At 31.2% G+C, this 21,137-nt stretch overlaps 2 protein-coding genes across 2 annotated transcripts; both read right to left on the bottom strand.

Annotated features, from left to right (window-relative positions):
- Positions 1-405: 405 nt before the first annotated feature.
- On the bottom strand, positions 406-6,658 carry LOC129303535 (GDP-Man:Man(3)GlcNAc(2)-PP-Dol alpha-1,2-mannosyltransferase). Its single transcript, XM_054942910.1, has 7 exons — positions 5,881-6,658; positions 5,139-5,425; positions 4,379-4,565; positions 3,996-4,064; positions 3,691-3,884; positions 1,033-1,142; positions 406-914 (listed from the first exon to the last, which is right to left on the bottom strand). Exons 1-7 carry the CDS (start codon positions 6,178-6,180, stop codon positions 670-672), a joined length of 1,392 nt encoding a protein of 463 aa, XP_054798885.1. The 5' UTR covers positions 6,181-6,658; the 3' UTR covers positions 406-669.
- Positions 6,659-18,569: 11,911 nt separating this feature from the next.
- LOC129297685 (pathogenesis-related protein PR-4-like) lies at positions 18,570-19,280 on the bottom strand. Its single transcript, XM_054936036.1, has one exon. The coding sequence runs from the start codon at positions 19,243-19,245 to the stop codon at positions 18,805-18,807; it is 441 nt and encodes a 146-aa protein (XP_054792011.1). The 5' UTR covers positions 19,246-19,280; the 3' UTR covers positions 18,570-18,804.
- Positions 19,281-21,137: the final 1,857 nt, after the last annotated feature.

Genomic DNA, 21,137 nt, shown 5'->3' with positions numbered 1-21,137 from the left:
CTTATGTAAGCTTTTGAACCAGCTCAATTCAAAGAATCAAATCTATACCTACCCCTCGACATGGAAATCAAAAATGTCCACTGGATATTAATGTTCATGGCATTATAAAACTTAAAGTAGTTGCCTAAGTAGTTATAAATTTGAAGGGCTTGGGTGTCCCAGTGAGATTCTTATCTTGCCCTACTTTGATGTGAGAAGACCTCTTGCAAATTCAATCCCACCTAGAGCTTCTTATATCATGAGCGCTAGTAATATCATGTTACTGTTCAAACTCCGAATAATAAAATACAAGGGAAACAAGTCGACATTTACTGAAAATTGAATAACATCCCCGCTCATGATCCTAGAAATATTTAACTAAAACCAGTATTATTTCGCACTTATTTTTGCCAGTAGCTTGAGAAATTGTAGAACAAGTTCGTTCATGGCAATGAATAAATATAATCACTCCTTGGTGTTACAATCCAAATACCAACACACACTACAAAGAGAATCGTTTACCATTTCGAATAAAAACAAGAAAATAGCTTCAACTAGGGATGGAAATAGAAATCAAAGTGCAACATCATCTGAAAAGTGGGTTAGCAGAAGAGCAAAAATTTGCAGAGAACAACAAAACAGAAAAATGTTCAATTTAAGTTAGAATAGTGTTGATCAGTTGTTAGATCATCATTTAGAAGTATGATGGAGAATAGGGCGCACTGCAACTTTGAAATCTTGGTAGAATCTCTGCTCAGAGAACCTCCTTGCTCGCATCCTAGCAGCAGCAGCCATTTTAAGCCTCTCCATATCTGACATTCTTATCACTGCCAAAATAGCATCAGCATATTCGTCAACAGTGCAGGCCAGAAATCCTGTCTTTTGTCCATCTTCGTCTAATACAATGTCCATTTTTGGGCCAGCAGAATTATGAGCTGAAACAAGGGGCAAAAACATATTGTAAATTAAATAAATGTGTGTAAAAGCATTAGATAAAAATAAATAAATAAATAGAGCTTTGTTATGCAGATGCGGAATCATGAATCAACCTACCAATTGGGATGGCACCAGCAGCCATATACTCTACAACACTTATGCCAAAATGCTCATCTGTCATGGAATGGATGCCGGCAACAGCGCTTGCTAAACGTCCAACCAACTCTCTGCATGTTTGCATAACTTAAGAGATTTTATGACCGAAGTGAGTCAAATGATTAATGATAAAAATTTCCACAATCAAGAGATTTGATGATAAATGAGACTCGAGAGTATACAGGGTATCAAGAAAAGGTTAGAATAGCTTATGATTGAGTTCGAAGGGCAGGAGATAAGAATATTATAATCGATAGAGTTGAAGCAATATAAAATCTATAAGAACAAAAACAAGTTGCACTATTCTTAAGTTGTGAATTATACAGCTACTGTAGAGCTTCATGTAACTTTTTTTTTTTTTTATTCTTTAACTTTTCTCCACATACTTCACTAGATTTTAGGGGGGGTGGGGAAGGAGTTTTTCCAATCATTTTCCACACATTTCAGCAACGCTTTTAAATCTTTTTCTAAACAGGAATAAGTTTTAAAAATATCTAGATTTATCTTGTAAGAATAATGCAGACTTGGAAAGACAAGTAATTCTGTAGAACTGTAAAGTGTCAATACCCCAGAAACTAACTGATAGCAAAACCTAATAATCTATTTAACACCCTAACTACATGCTGAAACTTAAAATATTAAACACGTCTTCAAGAAACTAGTATCGTCAATCTGAAAATGCTGAGGTTTACGCTTGGTATATGAGGAAAAATAAAATTGAAATAGAGGATAGTATTCAAAGTCAACAGTACTTTTAAATTGAAGACGAATCAGCGGGCTCTTCTAAAGAATCAATAAATCACAGAATAAACTCAAATTGAAGTTGTGGACTTGTGGTGATTTTCAAAGGCAAAAACAAAAAACAAAGTAATGGGACCATCGCAGACAGAAAATGTATGACCTGATGCAGTCGCAGAAGCTGCCACAACTACGAGGTACATCAGCACCAGGTGATACAGTTTGCAGTTTAAAGCACTAGGGACAAAAAGACAGCCAGAAAGAAATCCCACTAAATATCTAAAAGCCAAAAACCAAAAAACTTGTCCTTTTGAGTGCAATAGAGAGGAAACACTTTTACATGTTCTAAGAGACTGTAGCATTACTCAAGAGGAGTGGAGTGGCTTTACTCACCCTAACAAGTTTCAATCTTTTATTTACTGTCCTAATTTGCAGGTTTCAGTTGGATGGAATGCAAGAAAGGAAGCAAGCAAGGCAAATTTGAAGAATTGGCCATGGACGAAAATCTTGGCTTACACTTGTTGGCTTATCTGGACAAAGCTAAATTTGAAATGAGCAAGAGCGTGTTCAAAGGGATGCAGCCTAATCCTCAGCAAATCAAAACTGGGCGCATGCACAGACTCCTTGAAGACAAAGCTAGCAGAAAGAGTAAACACCTCATCTACCAGATATCAGTTAGAGAAGACGCAAAATGGAATCCACCATCACCAGGCACAATCATAGTGGATGTTGATGGAGCTGTTTGTAAGAACAACACGGCCTCATGTGGGGGTACACTTAGAGACTCACAACTACATTTCACGATTTACTCATGGGTTAGCCTACTTAAATACCACAGATGCAGAAATTTCTGCAATCAAGTTTGGACTCCAATTCTCCAAATAAGCAAACTTCAGGGACATCATAAGAGTCAACTTTTCTCTGACTCAATGGAAGCTACATCCCTAGTAATGAGTGAGGACACTACACATCATCCAGCAAGGGTTGATATCCAGCAAATTAGAAATCTTCTAATGGAACACTAGGAACTAGAAATTGCTCATGCACGTAGGGAAGCTCTCACTTGCACAGATTGGATGGCAAAACTGGGTCTACAAATGCCAGACTCTCCTCACATTTTCACTTGTCCCCCAGGTGTGGTCATCTCTCTTTTACAGTGTCATATGGGCCCTTGGGCTTAATCCTTTGGACCTTCTTTAATTTCAAGCTTGTTCTTGCCTCTTGTATTAAAAAAGAAAAAAGAAAAAAAAGACAGCCAGAATGACAATAAGTAGAGATTGATACAGAATATTATGGCTGTGAAAATAAAGAAAAAAGAATTAACGTTCTCTAAGGATCATTTTGAGACAGGATTTAAAAGCATTTGAATTAATTTATCAAGGGTTAAGCTATCCTGCAACAATTTTTGTAACTTGTTTTTTAAAAAAAAAAAACTTGATTGAAAAAACCCTAACTTTCCACTGAAACAAATTTTGACAAAAGGTTATCCAAGTGAAATCAATTTGACAAATTGACGAGGTATCTAACACCACTTACCTTGTGATAGGTATCAGTTCCAACAGACATAAATTTTAACGTTAAATAGCATGGTATATCTTCTCCCACCACTAAAGTGATAATTAGAGATGACGGGAACAATGCATTCAGTAATTCTGCTTTCTAATGAGCTAGATAAACAAGACAAAAAAACATCAATTAAGTATAATGTTAATTCCAACCTATAAAAGAAAATAGAAACATTGTTCGACCAGATGCATCATGCATTGACCAGTAAAAGACATGCATTCCACAGCAACAGTATTTTACCATTTCAAGCGAAATTTTTTCATTTTAGAATAATAACAACAACAAATATCAGGAAATAAAACCATGTGTCCTAACCTGTATGTTAGATTCTTGTAAAACTCCACTTGCTTATCCACATTTAGTTCAATTGCTTTCTCTTTTAACATTTGAAGTCGTTCCTCATCTGAGTTATTTCTACAGCTACCAACAAAATGGAGCTTAGGTTTTGGCATGCTACAATCTAGTTTTTGAGTGGCGGCTGAAAAAGCTTCAAGTTGGAGACCGTGAGCCTTAAAAAAAAAAAAAGGAAATATGTAAACTTTCTATAACCAATAAAGGCCCAATGAGCCACCAAAATCAGTTTTGCTTCCCACTCACAAGGTTATCATGTATATGCCCACCTTCTCTGGTCGAAATTGTGCAACAGATATTATTACTGGATTTTCAACTGGTCTCTCCAAAGGAAGCACCTGCCCAAATTGCTTAGAAACAATGAGTGATGTCTCATACTATCTTAGAAATAAGTGTTTGAGCTTATGTTACCATAAGCAAGAGAATTAATAATTGCTAAGATTGAACTCAAGCTTGAGAGAAAAATGCAAGGAGCTCTTAACAAATTGTTAAAACATTCCTCAAGGAGACAACAAAGGAGAAAGGAACATTAGGCCAACATATTGCAAAATGCAATCCAAGTTAGTTGTCCAATTTGACACATAGCAAGACAAGAAATATGGCTATAGACTAACAGTGTTTTTAGAAGACAAGACATAGCTAAATCACAAACCTGAAGTCCTGAAGTATCACAAGGAGGATATACTCTTTTAATGCGGTTTGAAATTCCCCAAAGCTTTTCAATATGGGATTCGGTCCATGTGGAGTTGACCATAGCTAGATGTGAGAAAGACCCCACAAACCCATACATCCAGCTGAACAGTGTATAATAGAACAATTTGCACCAAGAAAGCCAAATACTGCAAGAAAAATACTGTCAGGTTCCAAAAAGGTGAAATTTTGATAACATGAAATTTTCTAATTTTATGAAACATTATTTCCAACAAACTATATTAGTTCAAAGATGATAACGCAACAGCTTCAGCAAATCCAAATCATTAAGGGAAACCATGAAGTTGCTAAATTCTAGACAACGATAATACCCAAGGATTTAGTTCATATATTTGTTTAGTTGCCTGCATGTGATGAAGAGAAAAGCAAAAGCAAAAGAATCAGCACTGGAGGTGTACTTCCACGTATAAAAGTTTCAGGTTAGACAAATAGATGATATGATTAAATTCTATAAAAAAATTAATGCAGAGCAGGAGCATTAAATGCAGCTGCTTTTGTAGACCTTCTCTTCCAACACTCATCTAACTCTTCTTCCATTTTGTCGGTGGCTATGTGTATTCTAATTTATCAAAAGCAGGATAATTAACGTCATTTTCCAGGTTTAGAAGAGACTAGTGCAACTACCAAAGAAGAAACAATTAAATTTTTAAAACAAAAATAAAGAAAATAAATGGAAAGTATAAACAAACTCATTGTCAAACCTTTTTGTAATTAAGACATCATTGTTATACATCAAGTTGCGATGGCGAACACGAGATAGCATGTCTGTACTGATAGTAGGGTAATGTGTATAGCAGATAACTTTGCACCCAAACATCCGAGCAAGTGGATATGTAAAAGCATATCCACTTGTGTCAAAATAATATGATGGCGTAAAATTGCACAAAGCTTCCCAAGCGAGATAAATGGAACCCAGACTTTGGCCAATCATTGTAAATCGCGGGTAAGTGGTTTCTTCAATCCACTTCCTCTTGTTCAAATACACCACCTAAGAAATGAGGATAAAAAGATAAAGGGGACTATTTAACGAAACTAATTAGGCTCTGGTACCATGCAAACCAAAAGCAAATAGACGTTACCATTGGAAAAAAAAAATTAATCTCTTCACGTCATCATATAATCATATGTATCTTGTCACAGGGGTAAATTTCATAGAATGATGACTTCAATTACTTCAAACGAAATCCTTCTTTGATCTAAAAGGCCAAAGACAACGAATGTTTTAACTGGAAGTAGTACATGACTTAATAGACAAAATTCAGAGTCTCCCTAAACCTGAATTACTTCCTCTTATTACCGCACAATGAAAAGCATAAATCTTCTTCCCACTATTCTACCGTGTAAAGCAAATAAAGCATGGAGGAAATTTAAAATGCATGAGCGGATGTTCCCCAAGTGAATTAGAGAACGCAACAAAACGACCCAAAGACATGGAAAACTAACCTTTGGAGGAAAGAGAAGCTTGACCCCAAAGCAATCAAGGGCACGACCAATCAAGCTCTGAGGCGTGGCATCGTGATCTCCGGTGTAGATGATGCAATCTAGATCAGGACTTTCTTCTTGCAAGGCTTTGACGGCACACCAGAGCACCCTTTCTCCACCGCCGCCGTCATTAGTATAAGGGTGGAAGAAGCCAACGGCTTTACTTCTATTCCTTCTACCATTGATTACAAGCAAAGTGAATCGCAGAATTAAGGCTAAGACAGCAGTGAACAGCGACAAAATGATTATCCCAATTGCCATTAAAATTCAAGAGTCTCTATTATGTGAAGGACTCTCCGGCGAGTTGAAGCTACACCAAGGGAGATTGAGTGGCAGAGGAGATGAGCAACGCTTTAGATAGAAATGTAGACACGGTTTGGTGGCGACTGGCGAGTGAGAAATCAAACCACGGATTGACTTTTTTTTGTGGGCTCTGGTTAGTTCTGCGTTGAAGGTTCCCAAAACAGAGTTTAAAAAAGCAAAACACGGTTTACCCGGAAAAAAATTGTTGGCTTTCCCTCAGCAAGAGAGGAACAGCGGAAGCCGGAAAGTCTCAAGGACGAGCAATCCACGAGGACGATGGCGAAGTTGGATGAGCGCGGCGGCGGACAAGATCGAAGGAGACGAAGTTGCAGAAGCGAATGACAGAGAAGGCGACAGACCTTATACGGCAAGCAAGGAGAAGGAGGAGCAGCTGGTTCGAACTGACGGAGAAGGAGCTCCGACTTTTCGAAGGAGATCAAACAGAAGGGAAATAGTAATAGCACAATAAAGTACTGTTGTTAATTCTTATATAATTTTTAACGTATTTTGATGTAAATTGTTAATTAATTTTTTTATTATTTTTTATCTCTCTATTTTACTCCTATAATCCTATTTATAAATCACTTTTAACATATTTTATTAATATAAAAAAATTAAAAACTCATTAACTCTATATTAAATTTTAATAAGTTCTCAAATTTACTATTATTAAATATATACATTATAATAACATATTTTTTTTCTTCAACATTTAATAAAAGGTAAAATAAAAAATTTATAATAAAAATTTAATGACATAACTCATAAATAAAATAAAAAAATCATTCCTTCCCTGTTCTATAAGGAGTATCTCATGTTTAAGTGTGACTTTAGAGTTTAGTCACTCTATCTTTGAAAATGTCAAGAGAAAATAATGAGACATCAATAAATTATGTTAAATACAATATGATTAACGTGTTTAATATTTGTATTAATGGCCTCTAAAGGGCTCTATTTAAATGAAAATGTCTCTAAAAAGGCTTTATGTATGTCCTGTTCATAAAAGAAATCTATTTAATGAAAAAAAATTAATCATTTGATTCATATAATTTTAACTTAATTATAATTTAATTTTTAAATTTTGACTCATTATAACTCAATTTTTATAGTTTTAACTCAATTATAATTTAATTTTTAAAATTTATTTTTTACAATTTAATCCCTATAGTTTTAACCATTTAAATATTAATCCACATATTTTAAAAAACAAAATTATAAAAATTAAAAATATTTTAAACTTTTAATATTTGTAATATTTATAAGGATTAAAAAAGTTTAGTAATTTAAAATATTAATAATAAATTTTAACATAATTTTATTTTTTAAAATATATGAACCAATATTTAAATGATTAAAAATATAAAGACTGAGTTGTAAGAATTAAAATTTAAAAATTGAGTTACAACCGAATCCAAACTTTAAAGGCAGAGTTATAATGAATCAAAATTTAAGAATTAACTCAAAACTATAATCAAATGTTATTTTTTCTTTGATGAAATTAATTACGTTCTGGTAACCTACAAAAAGTAAATAGCATTTACCGTTGAAGAAAATAATCACTTCATCTCATCAAATAATCATCACACGTATCTTGACAGGTAACACATTCATATATTTCCTGCGAAGTTTGACTTTAGGAAATGCCTTCATCGAGAAGGAAAAGAATTTACTTAAGACCTGAATTTGAGAACTTGGATTAAACAAGTGACTGGCAACAAAAATCACACCACATGTTGCTGATTGAGAAGTTCAAAACATGAATGAAATTTTTTTTTTTTTTTGGAATAAGTACATATTATTAAACTACAAAACCATTACACACACTTCAAGCCCCTCGAGAGAACATTTGAAGGGCCCAAAACCAAAAAAACAAAAACAAAAACAACAGAAAATATAAGGTGGCATGCCAAGTGTGCAAGCCAACATTTCAGTCAAATGGGTTTAGTGTCCTCGTAGTCTTCTTCTCTAGTCTTCTCCTTTAACTCCTTCCTTCTCCATGTATGATCCTTCTCCCAGGCACCTACATCATCTTCGATGCTTCCTATTATTTAATATGTTTACAGTCGAAGATGCAAGCCTCTTTGCAGATGCTATTGCTTTATTTACTCTCTGATTTTATTTTGACACAAAACTCCAGATTATTTTCTCAATCAAGAACCCATTCCTCTTGTACTCTGCTCCGTACCCATTTCTCTTGTCTGGCTCAACATCTCCAGAATCCTCCTCTTCTTACACCAGTGTCAACATGCGTAGCTGCAGGGCCGAAAAAAAAAAGAAAAGAATCGCGAAATTGAGTTGGATCAATCAGTTTACACTTTACAGTGAAGCAAGAAGGTGAAAAAAAGGTAATCGTTCGAAGGTCGAGAGCATAAGAACTACTTCTTCCCCAAGTTTTGATCTCACCGATAGCTTCTTCATTACGATCCCTCTCTCGTCTTCTGGCTTCCCCTGTCCCATTCTAGAATTCTTCCCCTGTTCCATCGCTGTTTTCAACCCTAATACTTTGTTTTTAGATTCTCTCACAGATTCTCTCACATTATATAACTACAGGATGATGGAGAGCCAGGGATCCGGGGCAAGGGTGGAGGCAGGGGACTCACAAGGGCTATAAAATTTTAGATTCCAATATGTAAATCATTGTTGATAGGATGATAAAATTTTCACTAGTTTGATGATAATTTATATTGAGAATAAAATTGTTAAATTTGTTGTAGATATAATAACTAATGATTTTTATATTGATGAGCAAAACTTAATATATATACAACACACACTCTCTCTCTATTTGTTAAAAAAATATAAAGTATTTTTTGAGAGGTTAGATATTAAAAAGATATAAGATATTTTTGATCTTTTAAGTATAATCATTACTTTTTAAAAAAATGCTCATGTTGAATAAATTATTTTATATTTATTTTAAGGTAAAACACCCTAGGGATAAATATGAAAAGATATGATTAATTTAAAGACAAGTGACTACTTTATTGAGATGAGATTCGATTAAAAATGTCTTATATTTTTTAATGGAGGGAGTATATATTTTTGGAAAAATGACAATAAAATTCCTTTGAAATATATAAATGACAATTTAATTTCTTGAAATGTCATAATTTCACTGAAATTTTTAGAAACTTTTCTGTCACTAATGAATTTATATAAATGATCAAATTGCCCTTATTGAAAATAAAACGATTCACAAGTTTTGATTAAATAATCACAACTTTTCTTCTTATATTCACAACAATGTGATAGCAAATAAGAAATTTAACATGTGAAGTTATGATTTATTGTTGCATTATTGCGAATATAAAAAAAATTGTGATTATTTAAACAAAGCTTGTGAATTTTTTTATTTTCAACAAAGGCAATTTGATCATTTACATAAATTAACTAATGATAGAAAAGCTCCTAAAGACTTTAATGGAATTATGATATTTTGAGATATTAAATTATCATTTCTATATTTCATAGAGATTTTATTATCATTATCCCTTTATTTTTTGTTATGTATTTGTAAAATTAAATATAAATATATATATGTTGAAATATTTATATTATGTCATTATATATATAAATTTTTTTAATTATCACATATATTTTATCATCTTAGCCCCCAATAAAAATTATTGGCTCTACCCCTAATCCGAGAGTTCTTTGCTAGCAAAATGTTCATTATATGATTGTAAGATTAAAATTGATACATGTGCAATTATTTAAGCCTTAAAATATGCCAAAAATAAATTTATGATTCAAATAGCCCTTTTAAAGTTTAAAATGTCATTTAACTGGAATACAAATGAAACAGATGAATGAATATACAAACTCAAAATATGAATGAACATTTTAATATTAGTATTTTTAAGATATATAATTCAATTTACATTAATGACATTTAAGATGTTAAATTAAAATATTCAAAATAAATACGAAAATATCATCTATCATTGTAAGAATATTTATATTATATATAAATTTATTAAGTAAATGATATTTTATAAAGGTGTGGCCATGATAAATTTTGAAAAGCATAAAATTTATATGAAGTGTATATTTATATTATTAAATTCAAATTAATTCTAAATTCAAATTTCTATGAAATTGCATAAAATTAGATTAAGAAAATTGGAAGATAAAGGTAAAAAAAATTATAATACCAATTGTTATTGATTTAAAGAATTACTTGTGAACTATTTAGAACACCACTTGTAGTATTTTAAACAGAATTGTTTGTATATAAATACAAGAAATTCATCTCTAAAGATTTATATGCTTCCAATTTCCTTTTAGAGTGCCTTAAAAAAGTATCAGTAATAAAGTTAATAATCTAATAGAATAGAATTGGTTCGCTTGTGCCATGTATTTTTACTATGCAAAGGACCAATTAAAATACTATTTTAATCAATAACTCTAATCTTTTGTCAGGTGAATATTAGATCGGCAACAAAACCATGATTAAAAGTATATTTTTAATAATGTCTTATTAAAATATTAATACATTGATATTTAATATTTAACACAATAGTTTAGTTATAAATTTTTGAAAGATTTGTAAATTTTAAAAGTTGGCTTGTAAATTTGTATGAAATATTTCTAAAGATTTGTAAATTGTGTCACCCTTTATAAGAAAAATACTTACTATGTCTTAAAAAAATTAGAAAACTAATCTAATCTAAATGAAAAGGAGGGTGCCAGAATCCAAATGAAGAAAAAGTTTAGAACTATAAGATTTGAGCAGTATTGTCACAGAGAACCAGATATCAAAAAGATCAAAACTTCTATTGTAGTCATCACATCTTGGTCCTCTTCTTAGCATCATGAACCAGCAAGTGGCACAAAAGAAGCTAGAAGCCATGGTTTTTGAATAACTTTGGCTCTATGAAATGTTGCACATTTTTTGAAACTTATATAGATAATTCATTTTAAAGACTAGCCGTTAAAGTTCTTGCCAATTAGGCTTGATATAAAAAAGGTTTGCTCATCATCTCAAAATTGGATGGTGAAGAAGGGATGGATGTGTATTATTATGAGTTGGACAATGGGTGTGGCACATATAATGTCTCATGCTTGTGTGGAAATGAGATTACAACCTCTCACACATTAATCTTGCATGTTTTTTTAATGCAATAAAAGCTCTCAAGTAGTATTATTTTATTTTTTATACGATTATTTGTTATTTTTTTCTTGTTATTGATGTAAGGAAATCTTTAAAAGTTCTTTATTCTTCATATAGGGCAAAGTTAAAGTAATAAAATTCTTTTTTTAAATTTTACCTCTTATTTATTTATTTATTTATGATACTTTAAATTCCCAGACAATAATCTGTTATGGTTATTATTAATTGCAAAGAATGACAATTAGAAAGTTACTCCCTCCATTTAAAAATATAAAATATTTTTAATTAAATCTTACCCTAATAAAACAGTTAAGTTTGTTCAAGTTAACACTATCTTTTCATATTTAATCCTATTTAATAGGATGTTTTACTTTAAAATAAATATAAAGTAATATATTTATTAGAGACACTTTTGAAAAAAAATATTAATTACTTATTAAAATATTAAAAATATTTTACATTTTTTAATATTTAATCTCTCAAAAAGTACTTTACATTTTTTAATAGAGAAAGTATATATTTTTTAAAACAATTTTAAGAATATAACTGTGATTTCTTAATAACCATGTTAGTTAAGTTTGTCTTTAAAGTAAGAAGAGAGCATCCAATTATTCTATTCATGAATTTAAGTATTAATTAATAATATAATGAGCCCTTTTATTTAAGATTAAAAAATAAATAATTTTTAGATGGTTTAGAAATTTTATAAAAAGAAATTTATTTTATAAAGATTTTATAAATAACAGACATTATTTTATATTTGGTTGCAATAATAAAAAATTTATTATTAGTTAATTATTTTTAAATTTTGTGACATCTTTCTTGATTTTCGTTTTATAAAACTAATTTGTTATTATATTATTTTAAAGTTTCATGATATTTTTACATATCCCACCTTTTTAAAATATTCTCTCTCATCTATTGCATTGAATTAATTTCAAAAGCTACTTATCTATTTTTTTTTTAAATTTTAATTATTTTTAAAGTTTTAAACAAACATCATAAAAACTTACAAAATAATTTTTTTTTCAAAAAATAAGTGATTTTTTTCATAAAATAAGTTAAAACAAACAAGCCCAATTTTTATCATCCACAATATTTAAATACATAATCTTTTTAAAAGAGTATCAAGCTTTTTCTTCTTGACCCTACCACTAATGGTTATGGTAAAGTTATAGCTTAACATTTTATTATGTATTCTTGTATATTATCAAATATAAATATTTTTGTTTGAACCAAAATTAGAGTGCCAAGCCCAATTGTGGTGACACCCTAAGCCCAAACTAGAAAAGAAAAACACTCGGCGCATTAGTGCTCCAGTCCTGCATGAATAATGAGGACGACACGTTTTGAGAAAAGGCTTGATGAAGTTGTGTCCACTTAATCTACTCTCCAAGATTTTTAGTGTACTCATGCCTATTGCTTCACACGATGGAGCTCTCTCAGGGATTTAAAGGCACGAACAATTATCCACTCATACTAATGCCAAGCTTGAATTTGAAAAAGGAGAGCATCGTTGCCATTTACTATAAATGGGCAAACATGTAACTCAATGACTCTTGACATTCTATCAAATTTATACTAGATTTTTCCAGTATAAATATTCTACTATTGAACCTGCGTCATCTCCAATTCACCCAGCTTGACTTATTTTGTCTTATACAAACTCAATGGTCAAAGCTAGTTTTGCAATCTTACATGCCTCTAGAGTCAGAAAAACGAGTTGAGCTCGCAAGCTAGCCCGTTTAACCCGCACAATTTGATGGGTTGAGTTAAAAAAATTGGTTCATTTTTTTAAATAAACTGGGTTAGCCCAACTCACAAAAATAGTGGGTTAAAACATGCTAGCCCACGGGCTAAACGGGCTGGCCCACGGGCTAGCATCTTTTTAACAAAATAATTTTTTATTTTTTAAGTACATTATATTTTTTATAAATCCTACAATAATGATAATATTTCTTAAACATATAATTTATTACTTTTAAATATATTCTCTACATTTGAAATATAGTGTAAATTCTTTTTACAATTTGCAAATAAAATTTTTGTTATAGTTTGTGAAGATAATTTATTAGTTTTTATAGAAATAATTTGAATATATATTATTTATTAATCTCATAAGTTCTATTGATTAAAATTATAAATATAAATTCACAAAGAAAAATAATATGGGTTTATATTTAAATTTTTTTCTCAATGACAAAAATAGCACACTTAGGTGAAAAGATAATTGATAATAAAAATCTAATAATGAATTTTCTTGATTGAATTCTATATTTATTTTATTTATTTACAAGTTTTTAATTACTAATTTGCTTTAAAATATAAAATAAATATATTTATATTTATATTATATAAATTTTAAATTATTAAAAAAATTATGATAATTTTTTGCGAGCCAGTCCACGAGTTGGTTAGCCCGCTAGAAAATGGGTTGGATTGGATTTTCCAGCCCGTTTTATCTGGTGGGTTGGCCCAACCCAATCCTCAAAAATACCAGCCCACACGGGCTGGCCCGTAATCCTTTTGTCTAATGTTACATGCCTCTCCGTGTCCACAGAGCATCTCATTGTACTCATTTTTCCCTAAGTAATGTTATCGGGCTTTATGCATGTTCACAATGCACTTGTTATTGTTCTAGCTAGTCACTTGATTTTTCAAGCAAATTGTGGTAAAGAATATTAGAAACTCATTCAATAGTCTGATTGCAATTTACTCTTTTGAGGACATGCTCCTCTAACATGTTTGGCACACTCTCACACACAAAGGGTTGGAATGCTTCGACCCCTTCCTTGAAAATTGAGCCAATAATTTCATTGAATCAAAAGCCATTCATATTCTCATTTTCAATTCACATGAAAAATATTTGAACAACTAATTGGGCCTACATGTTTTTGAAACTTTGTACAAGTAGAGGCCTAATAATATGACAATAAAAATAAATAAGCCATAATTAATAATAGAACCATTTCATGTAGAGTCAAAAAAATAAGTTGAGCTCGTCAAGCTAACTTGTTTAAGTCTACATATATAGAGGGTTAGGCATACAATTAGGATTCTAAAATGATAAAGTGGGTGTAAATAGGCTGGCTCATTGAAATCCTAAGTTAAAGGAATTGGCCTGAAGGGTTGAGGCTATCATGTTTAGGTGCACATATTTTTTTTAAACATCAATTTCCATACCAATGAGGCAATGATCCATGAGTAATGAGTCCATGCAGATGTAGCCTAAATTTGTTGAGACTTGAGAAGGAAGGGCAAAAAAAGAAAAAGAAGGTACAACTTTAAATTAAACCTAAGTCCCCCTGCTCTCCTAACGCCTTGCCTCGCCACGACTTGACTTTCACTTGGATTGTTTGAGTTCATCAGTTTCACTGGTTCAGCAACTTCGACCCTTTAATCTGTGTCTCTACTCTGCCCCTGCTCTCCTTGACGTCGACGTCTTCTACTTCTTCAGCCTTCAGCCGTCCGTCACAGTGCACTGAAACTTGAAGGAGGAAATTTGAGACTGTCATCTGCGTCTGTCATAATCACAGTCCCTAGCGTGAGCGTCTTCGACAGTGCTCTGCCCTTACTCGCCACAAAGCTGATGTGACCTCACCGAGTTGGTGCCTTAGCCGACAGTAACGAGTTCGAGTGTGTGTGTTCACTGTTCAGCCCAGTGTTCAATCGAGTTCAAGCCGACCAAGTTCGAGTGTGTGTTCAGCTCAATGTTCAGCAATGAGTTCGAGCTACTCAGTCGTTTTCTTCTTCTTCAGTATTCATCCATTGTGTGGCTTCCTTGTTTACGGTTATTTTGACTTGTGTCGTGTTTGTAACATCTAGTTTATCTGGATGTTGTTTAATTAGTTTGTTTATTGCTATTTATAATTTGTTGTCTGTGATTGTTATTCCATTTGCCATGGTTGTATTGCTGTGAAATAAATGAAATACAATCAGTTTGATAAAAAAATATAAATAAAAAAAAAAGATAAAAGGGTTGGAAGCCCACGAGACCAACCTTAAGCCTATTATGTTGTGTGCCAAGCTTAGCTTTTAATGATCTTAAATGGTAAGTGGGTTTAAAGGGATTAGCCTTTTAAGGCTCAAGCGCGCAAAGGGCCAGCTCAATCCATTTTCTCAATTATATGACATAATACTTTGCCCATTAATAGTAGAACCAATTTTTGTTGGAGAGGGGGGCTTCCTGGACTGTTCTGATTCAATAGAGGTCATATCCTTCATTAATGGCAACTTAGTTTAAACTCATCCACACTCAATAATCATTAAAAGCATCAGAAATTTCATCATGAAAAACTGAGAGGTTATCCTGGAACTCGTTTTTACAAAGAAACAAATTATTGTGCTGATCTCTTTACTTATAAGGCCTCTAGTGACCATTTTGATACTACTTTACTAAATGACACTTCCAATAATTGTAGAAGTATTTTGACTTCTAACATGACCTGATTTTAGTCCTTTTATATAATATTTTTACTGTAGTCTTGTATTTAAAAAAATAAAAACTGAAAATCTGGAATAACAAGTGAACATGTATCAATAAAAACATTTGTGCCAGTATGAACTTTTTTTACTGGATTTTTCAAGACATCTTGGCCGAAAAGAATTTGTTCAAGAAAAAAATTGGTCCAAAATAACATGCTTTCCTTTTCCTGTTTTTTTTTTTAACCTTCAAATGAATGTCGAACTTTAGAAGCTCTCGGTTGTTCTGTTATATCGTTTTATGAAAGCAGTAATGGGGAAGATATAAAGCCAACCATGTTCTTCACGCCACGTTGTCCTGTAGGGTTATATGACAATCTCTTGCAAGTAAATTGGGAACCTGAATTATTGAGTAAAATTGTCATACTTGGGAATAGCTTTGATAGACACAAAGAGAATTGCGATGGGCCAATAGAGCAATGGCTGCCACAATGTTCACTGATGGATTTGTAATTAACACAACTTCTTGTGACTATGGTAAAAGTTCTGAAGATTAATGTTGGGGTGATTATCGTCGAGCTTTATCTAATGCTACAAAATGGCATTTCTTCAATCCTATCCTATTATAGAGACATAACTATAGTTATGCCTTAATGTATTATCATATTTCTATGTCTATGCCTTGTGCTTAGGATTTGTTTTGCTGAATTTATCATCAATTTTTTTTTTAGAATTTTTTGTTTTCACACCCTTGCTATATTTTTAATGCATCATTTGAACTTAAAGGAAATTCCGCACATCCAAGTTTACAATCTAAACAATTATAGTAACATGTCGAGGAAACTAGCTCTATGAGCAAGAATTCCTATGTATTCTTCCTATTTATTGTTACAATGAAGATAATTCGCAAAAATTAGGAAACATTAATTATTGCAAAACATTAAAGATGGGTCTTAAATACACTTGCCAAAGAGGGAATGGATAACCTATGAGTGGAGAGGGGGAAAAGATAGAGATAGAGATAGAGAGAAGAAGCTACGCTTGTATAAGTGTGAAGGTTGATCTAACCAAGAAATTGGCATCAAGATTCATGGTTTGAAAGCATATTGATGTTCACAAGATGGAACCAACTATCAAGATAGTTTTGTTATCTCGTGTCTCATCCTAAAATATGAATAGAATTAAATTTTTATCTTACGTCCTATATTAAAAGTCATTTCATCTCATCCCAAATTGGACTGAGACAAGATCAGGATATCCCAATAAAGTAGACAAAAGCATGAAAAAGAGATCCAAATAATACTATTTGTTAAATTACATAACTTGTTAAGTTCAAAATCAAAACAATAAAAATATATAAATTCAATCATTAAGTCATAGCAAATGTAATTTAAAGTGAAAGAACATAATTACAATAACCATAACTTAAAGTTAAGTACACAATAACCTCAAATGAACTCCATGCTACAAATACTATAAAAATAATAGAATCATCAAGTTACATAACTAAAATGAGCAGATGATCATGTAAAAAAATATAAAATAAAAAAAATAAAGCAGTTTTGGGCTTGGCCCTTTTTTTCAGCAAAATCAATAATGATAGAACCATTTCATGGTAAACTCTTGACCAAGCACTGGAATAACAGGTGAACGCAACAACAAAGCTTTGGCCCAAATGGATATAATATTCTCAGTTTTGGTCGAGAATAACATTTGTATACATACAAACATTTGGGCAAGTATGGAATTTTTTTTTTTTACTTGACATTCCTAGAGGTCTTGGCCAAAAAAATTTCATTCAAGAAAAAAATTGGTCCCAAATAACATGCTTTCATTTTTTTTTTTACCTTCAAATAATATGATTTCCTCTTTTGAATTGCTTGAGCTCCAATATTTCAAGTTTTTTTGGTCAAATTAATTTGGTTGGCAACTGAGCACATCTTTGGAAGGCATGTCACCTACCAAAAATTTAAACGTTGCTACAACTCAGAATTCAGAGCTGTAACTCAACAACTCTAATTAAATAGATCACCATTATGGACAGTAAAATCACACCACATGGTCGCTGATTCAATGAATGAGCATTTTCAGATCAGTATTTTATGGATGCTAAATTAAAAGCATTCAAAATAAATATGAAAATCTCATCTATAATAATTTTGCGAATATCTAAATATTAAAAATATTATGACTTCCCTTCTATTTTACTAAAATTAGAGGGACATTTCTCCTATTTTCAAAGCATACATATCAATCTAATTGTTAACACCTTTTGAAATTTTTTTAATAATTCTAAAATATTTTATTTTTTTACTTATAATCTCTTAAATAATAAAATATAAAATTTAGTCTGGACCATTTCTATAATTTTTGAACTGTTTTCTGTAATTTTTTTAGTTTACCAACAGTTGAAATTAATTTTTCTTAAGATAGTAGCTAAATTGTATTGTTTTTAAAAATTAAAGCAAAATATTATACCAAAAATAAATTTAAAATTCTAAATACTCATGTGACTATAACTTAAAGACGAATTTACTAGCTAACAGGCGCTCGCCAAGGTAATGATTAATGAAGTTATCACCGCATTATGTAATGAGGGCGGGGAAGCAGTAAAAAAGACAAAATTAAATAAGAAATAAAAGAGAATAAATTATATTATTATTTTTAAAAGTTTTTCATTTTAATTTTTTTTCTTATTTTTTTTTTCCCTGCAAACGAAGAAGGCTAGGAAGAAAAAGAAAAGGAACAAAACAAAGGTCAAATGGGCAAGGATTTGATCCATCATTACCACAAGATTGTAGGGCTCTAATCGTGCGATTAACATGAGAGAACTTTATCAATAGATAATTCATAAATATCTCCATAAATACTATTTAAACTAGAACATGTTCTGACTTAGATGAGTCCCGTAAGTTTATGAATAGTACAATGCAATGCATTGATTGAGCGAATTCTTGGCACTCTCTTACAACTAGATCAGTAGCACTAATCTATATCCTGTGCTTTTATTACAGAGGAGTACGTGGTCGGGTTGGGTCACGGATAGATCACTTACCACAGTTGACGAAGTTATAGTTGACGGAGAGGTGACCCTGAGCGTTGCCGTTGCCGTCGGTGTCAAGCTGCCGGAAGACTCCGACATCCAAGTCCAACCCACCGTTGCTGCAGCGATCCACAATCCTGACGGTCTGTTGGGCACCGGTGCGGATGTTGGTGACTCGGAGGCAGCGGCCGCAGGCGGCCTGACCCTGGGGGCCGACGGGGCCACAGAAGGCGGTCCAGCCGTATTTGCGGCGCCAAGGGAGGGACTTGTTGGCGTCCCAGGTGGCACAAAATGCACCGACGGCCATGAGATCCCAGCCGTGTTGCTCTGGATGGTATAGGTTATACGTCGCCTTCACATTGGTGGCGCTCTGTCCCCATGCTATTCCCACTACGCTCACCACGCACACCACCCACAATATGCTACTTGCCCTCACCTTTCCCATCTCTCTCTCTCTCTCTCACTGACTCACTAGATCTTGCTTTGCATATATATAGGCAAAAGGGTGATTCGAAATATAGTGTTTTCTTTCTTTTTATTTTCCTCGTCTAATTCTTACCCTTGATTTAAAATTTAATGGTTGAGTTAAAAAAAATTAATGGTTGAAATTTCATATTATATAAAATTATTATAAAAATAAATGATTGAATGGGATAATAAAATTTTCAATCCTTGCTCACTTTTTGTTTTGATTCTTTACATTTTCTTATATTATCATTGTTAGTCTTTTAAATTTTTAAATATAAATTAATAAATTAATAGAAAAATTACATCTAGATCTCATAAAAGAGAATTTATTATCAAGAAATCCCGTCAAATTCACAAAATACTATTAAATTTTAAATCATGTGCATGTATAATTTGGTAAAGGATATTTGTAATTGAACAACAGGCATTTACAACTTATAAAGAGTATTTGCAATTGGGCGATGGGCATTTATAATTTGTAAAGAAAAAATAACAACTTGCAATACCAAGTTGTAAATGCCCATTGTCCAATTACAAATACTCTTTGTCAAATTGTAAATGCGTAGAATTTAAAATTTTAGAGTATTTTATAAATTTCATAAAACCTCTTGATAATAAATTCTTTTTTGTAGGACTTAGGTATAATTTTTTTTAAAATTAATCTAATATGTAAAGTATATTGATGATTTGATATATAAACATAGTTAAATAAGAACAAATTAAATAATTAAATTTCAAATAAGTTTAATTTTAATTAACCTAATCTCTTACACTGTTTTTTGCCAATATTTTAAAAAATACTTTAGTGTATTTTTTTTCTTGACTAAATAGTTACATTTATTTTCTTTAGTCTACATATTTATTATCAATATTTTACTATGCATGTTAGGATATTTTAATGGTATTATCTCATCTTTATATAATAAGGACTAAATAAATAACATATGTAAATTTTAGGGATCATATCAACAAAAATTAAATTTAAGAAATTAAATTAATAATTTAAGAAAATATGAGAGACTAAAAATTTAGTTATCCCTAAATTCATAACATTAAAGTGTACCTAATGTGTGTTTTATTTTATAAACTATCTTTTCAATTATAGTATTAGTTTCATCAATAAATAACTTCTATTTTTAACTATTAAATACTGACAAAATATTTTTAAACGTTAATATATTAAATTTAATTTTTAAAATAACAATAATTTGTACAAAAAATCATTTGAAATAATAGTGTTAGAGTTAGAAAATTGAAAAAGATATTTTATAAAATTAAAGAATTAAGTTAAAATTTTATACAAGGTTAAAAATCTAAAAATATACTTTAGTGATAAATAAATAGATCAAAACTCTTAAAATTTGAAGAGTAAATATCTTGAAAATAAATAAATGGGAGAATGACAGTTAGTGCAAAAAAGTTGAATTAATGATAGCTAAATACCCGACGAATATTTTTTACTAAATGAATTATAAATATTAATTTAAATAGTTAAAAAATAAAAAATTTCTGTTATAATTTAAGAGTTACATTTGATATTTAAGTACTTGCTTGCAATTGAAATTTCTGAATTTAAAATTATTTGATATTTTAAACTTTTTTAAAAAAAATTAGAGATCTAACTATCATTCTTTCTAAATAAATATCAGCCATAAAATTTTTTAATAAAAAGGTAAGAATGAGATGCAGAAAAGAAAGGATGTACAAAATTTCTTTTTCTTCTCCTATTCTGATTCTCACTACATCCTGTTCAGCATATGTGTGTGGACTGGGAAAACCTCTTATTTTTCCTTTCTCTCATTTTTCTCACTATCACAAAATAATTGAAATTTTGATCCAACAAAATTCTCAAATTATCCTTCCCCCCTC

This window comes from Prosopis cineraria, unplaced genomic scaffold (assembly GCF_029017545.1).
Source record: "Prosopis cineraria cultivar Desert tree isolate PC_DT_omini unplaced genomic scaffold, ASM2901754v1 PC2, whole genome shotgun sequence".
NCBI lineage: Eukaryota > Viridiplantae > Streptophyta > Magnoliopsida > Fabales > Fabaceae > Prosopis > Prosopis cineraria.
The sequence above is the reverse complement of the archived record's forward strand: the minus strand, read 5'-3'. Positions and strand labels throughout refer to the sequence as shown.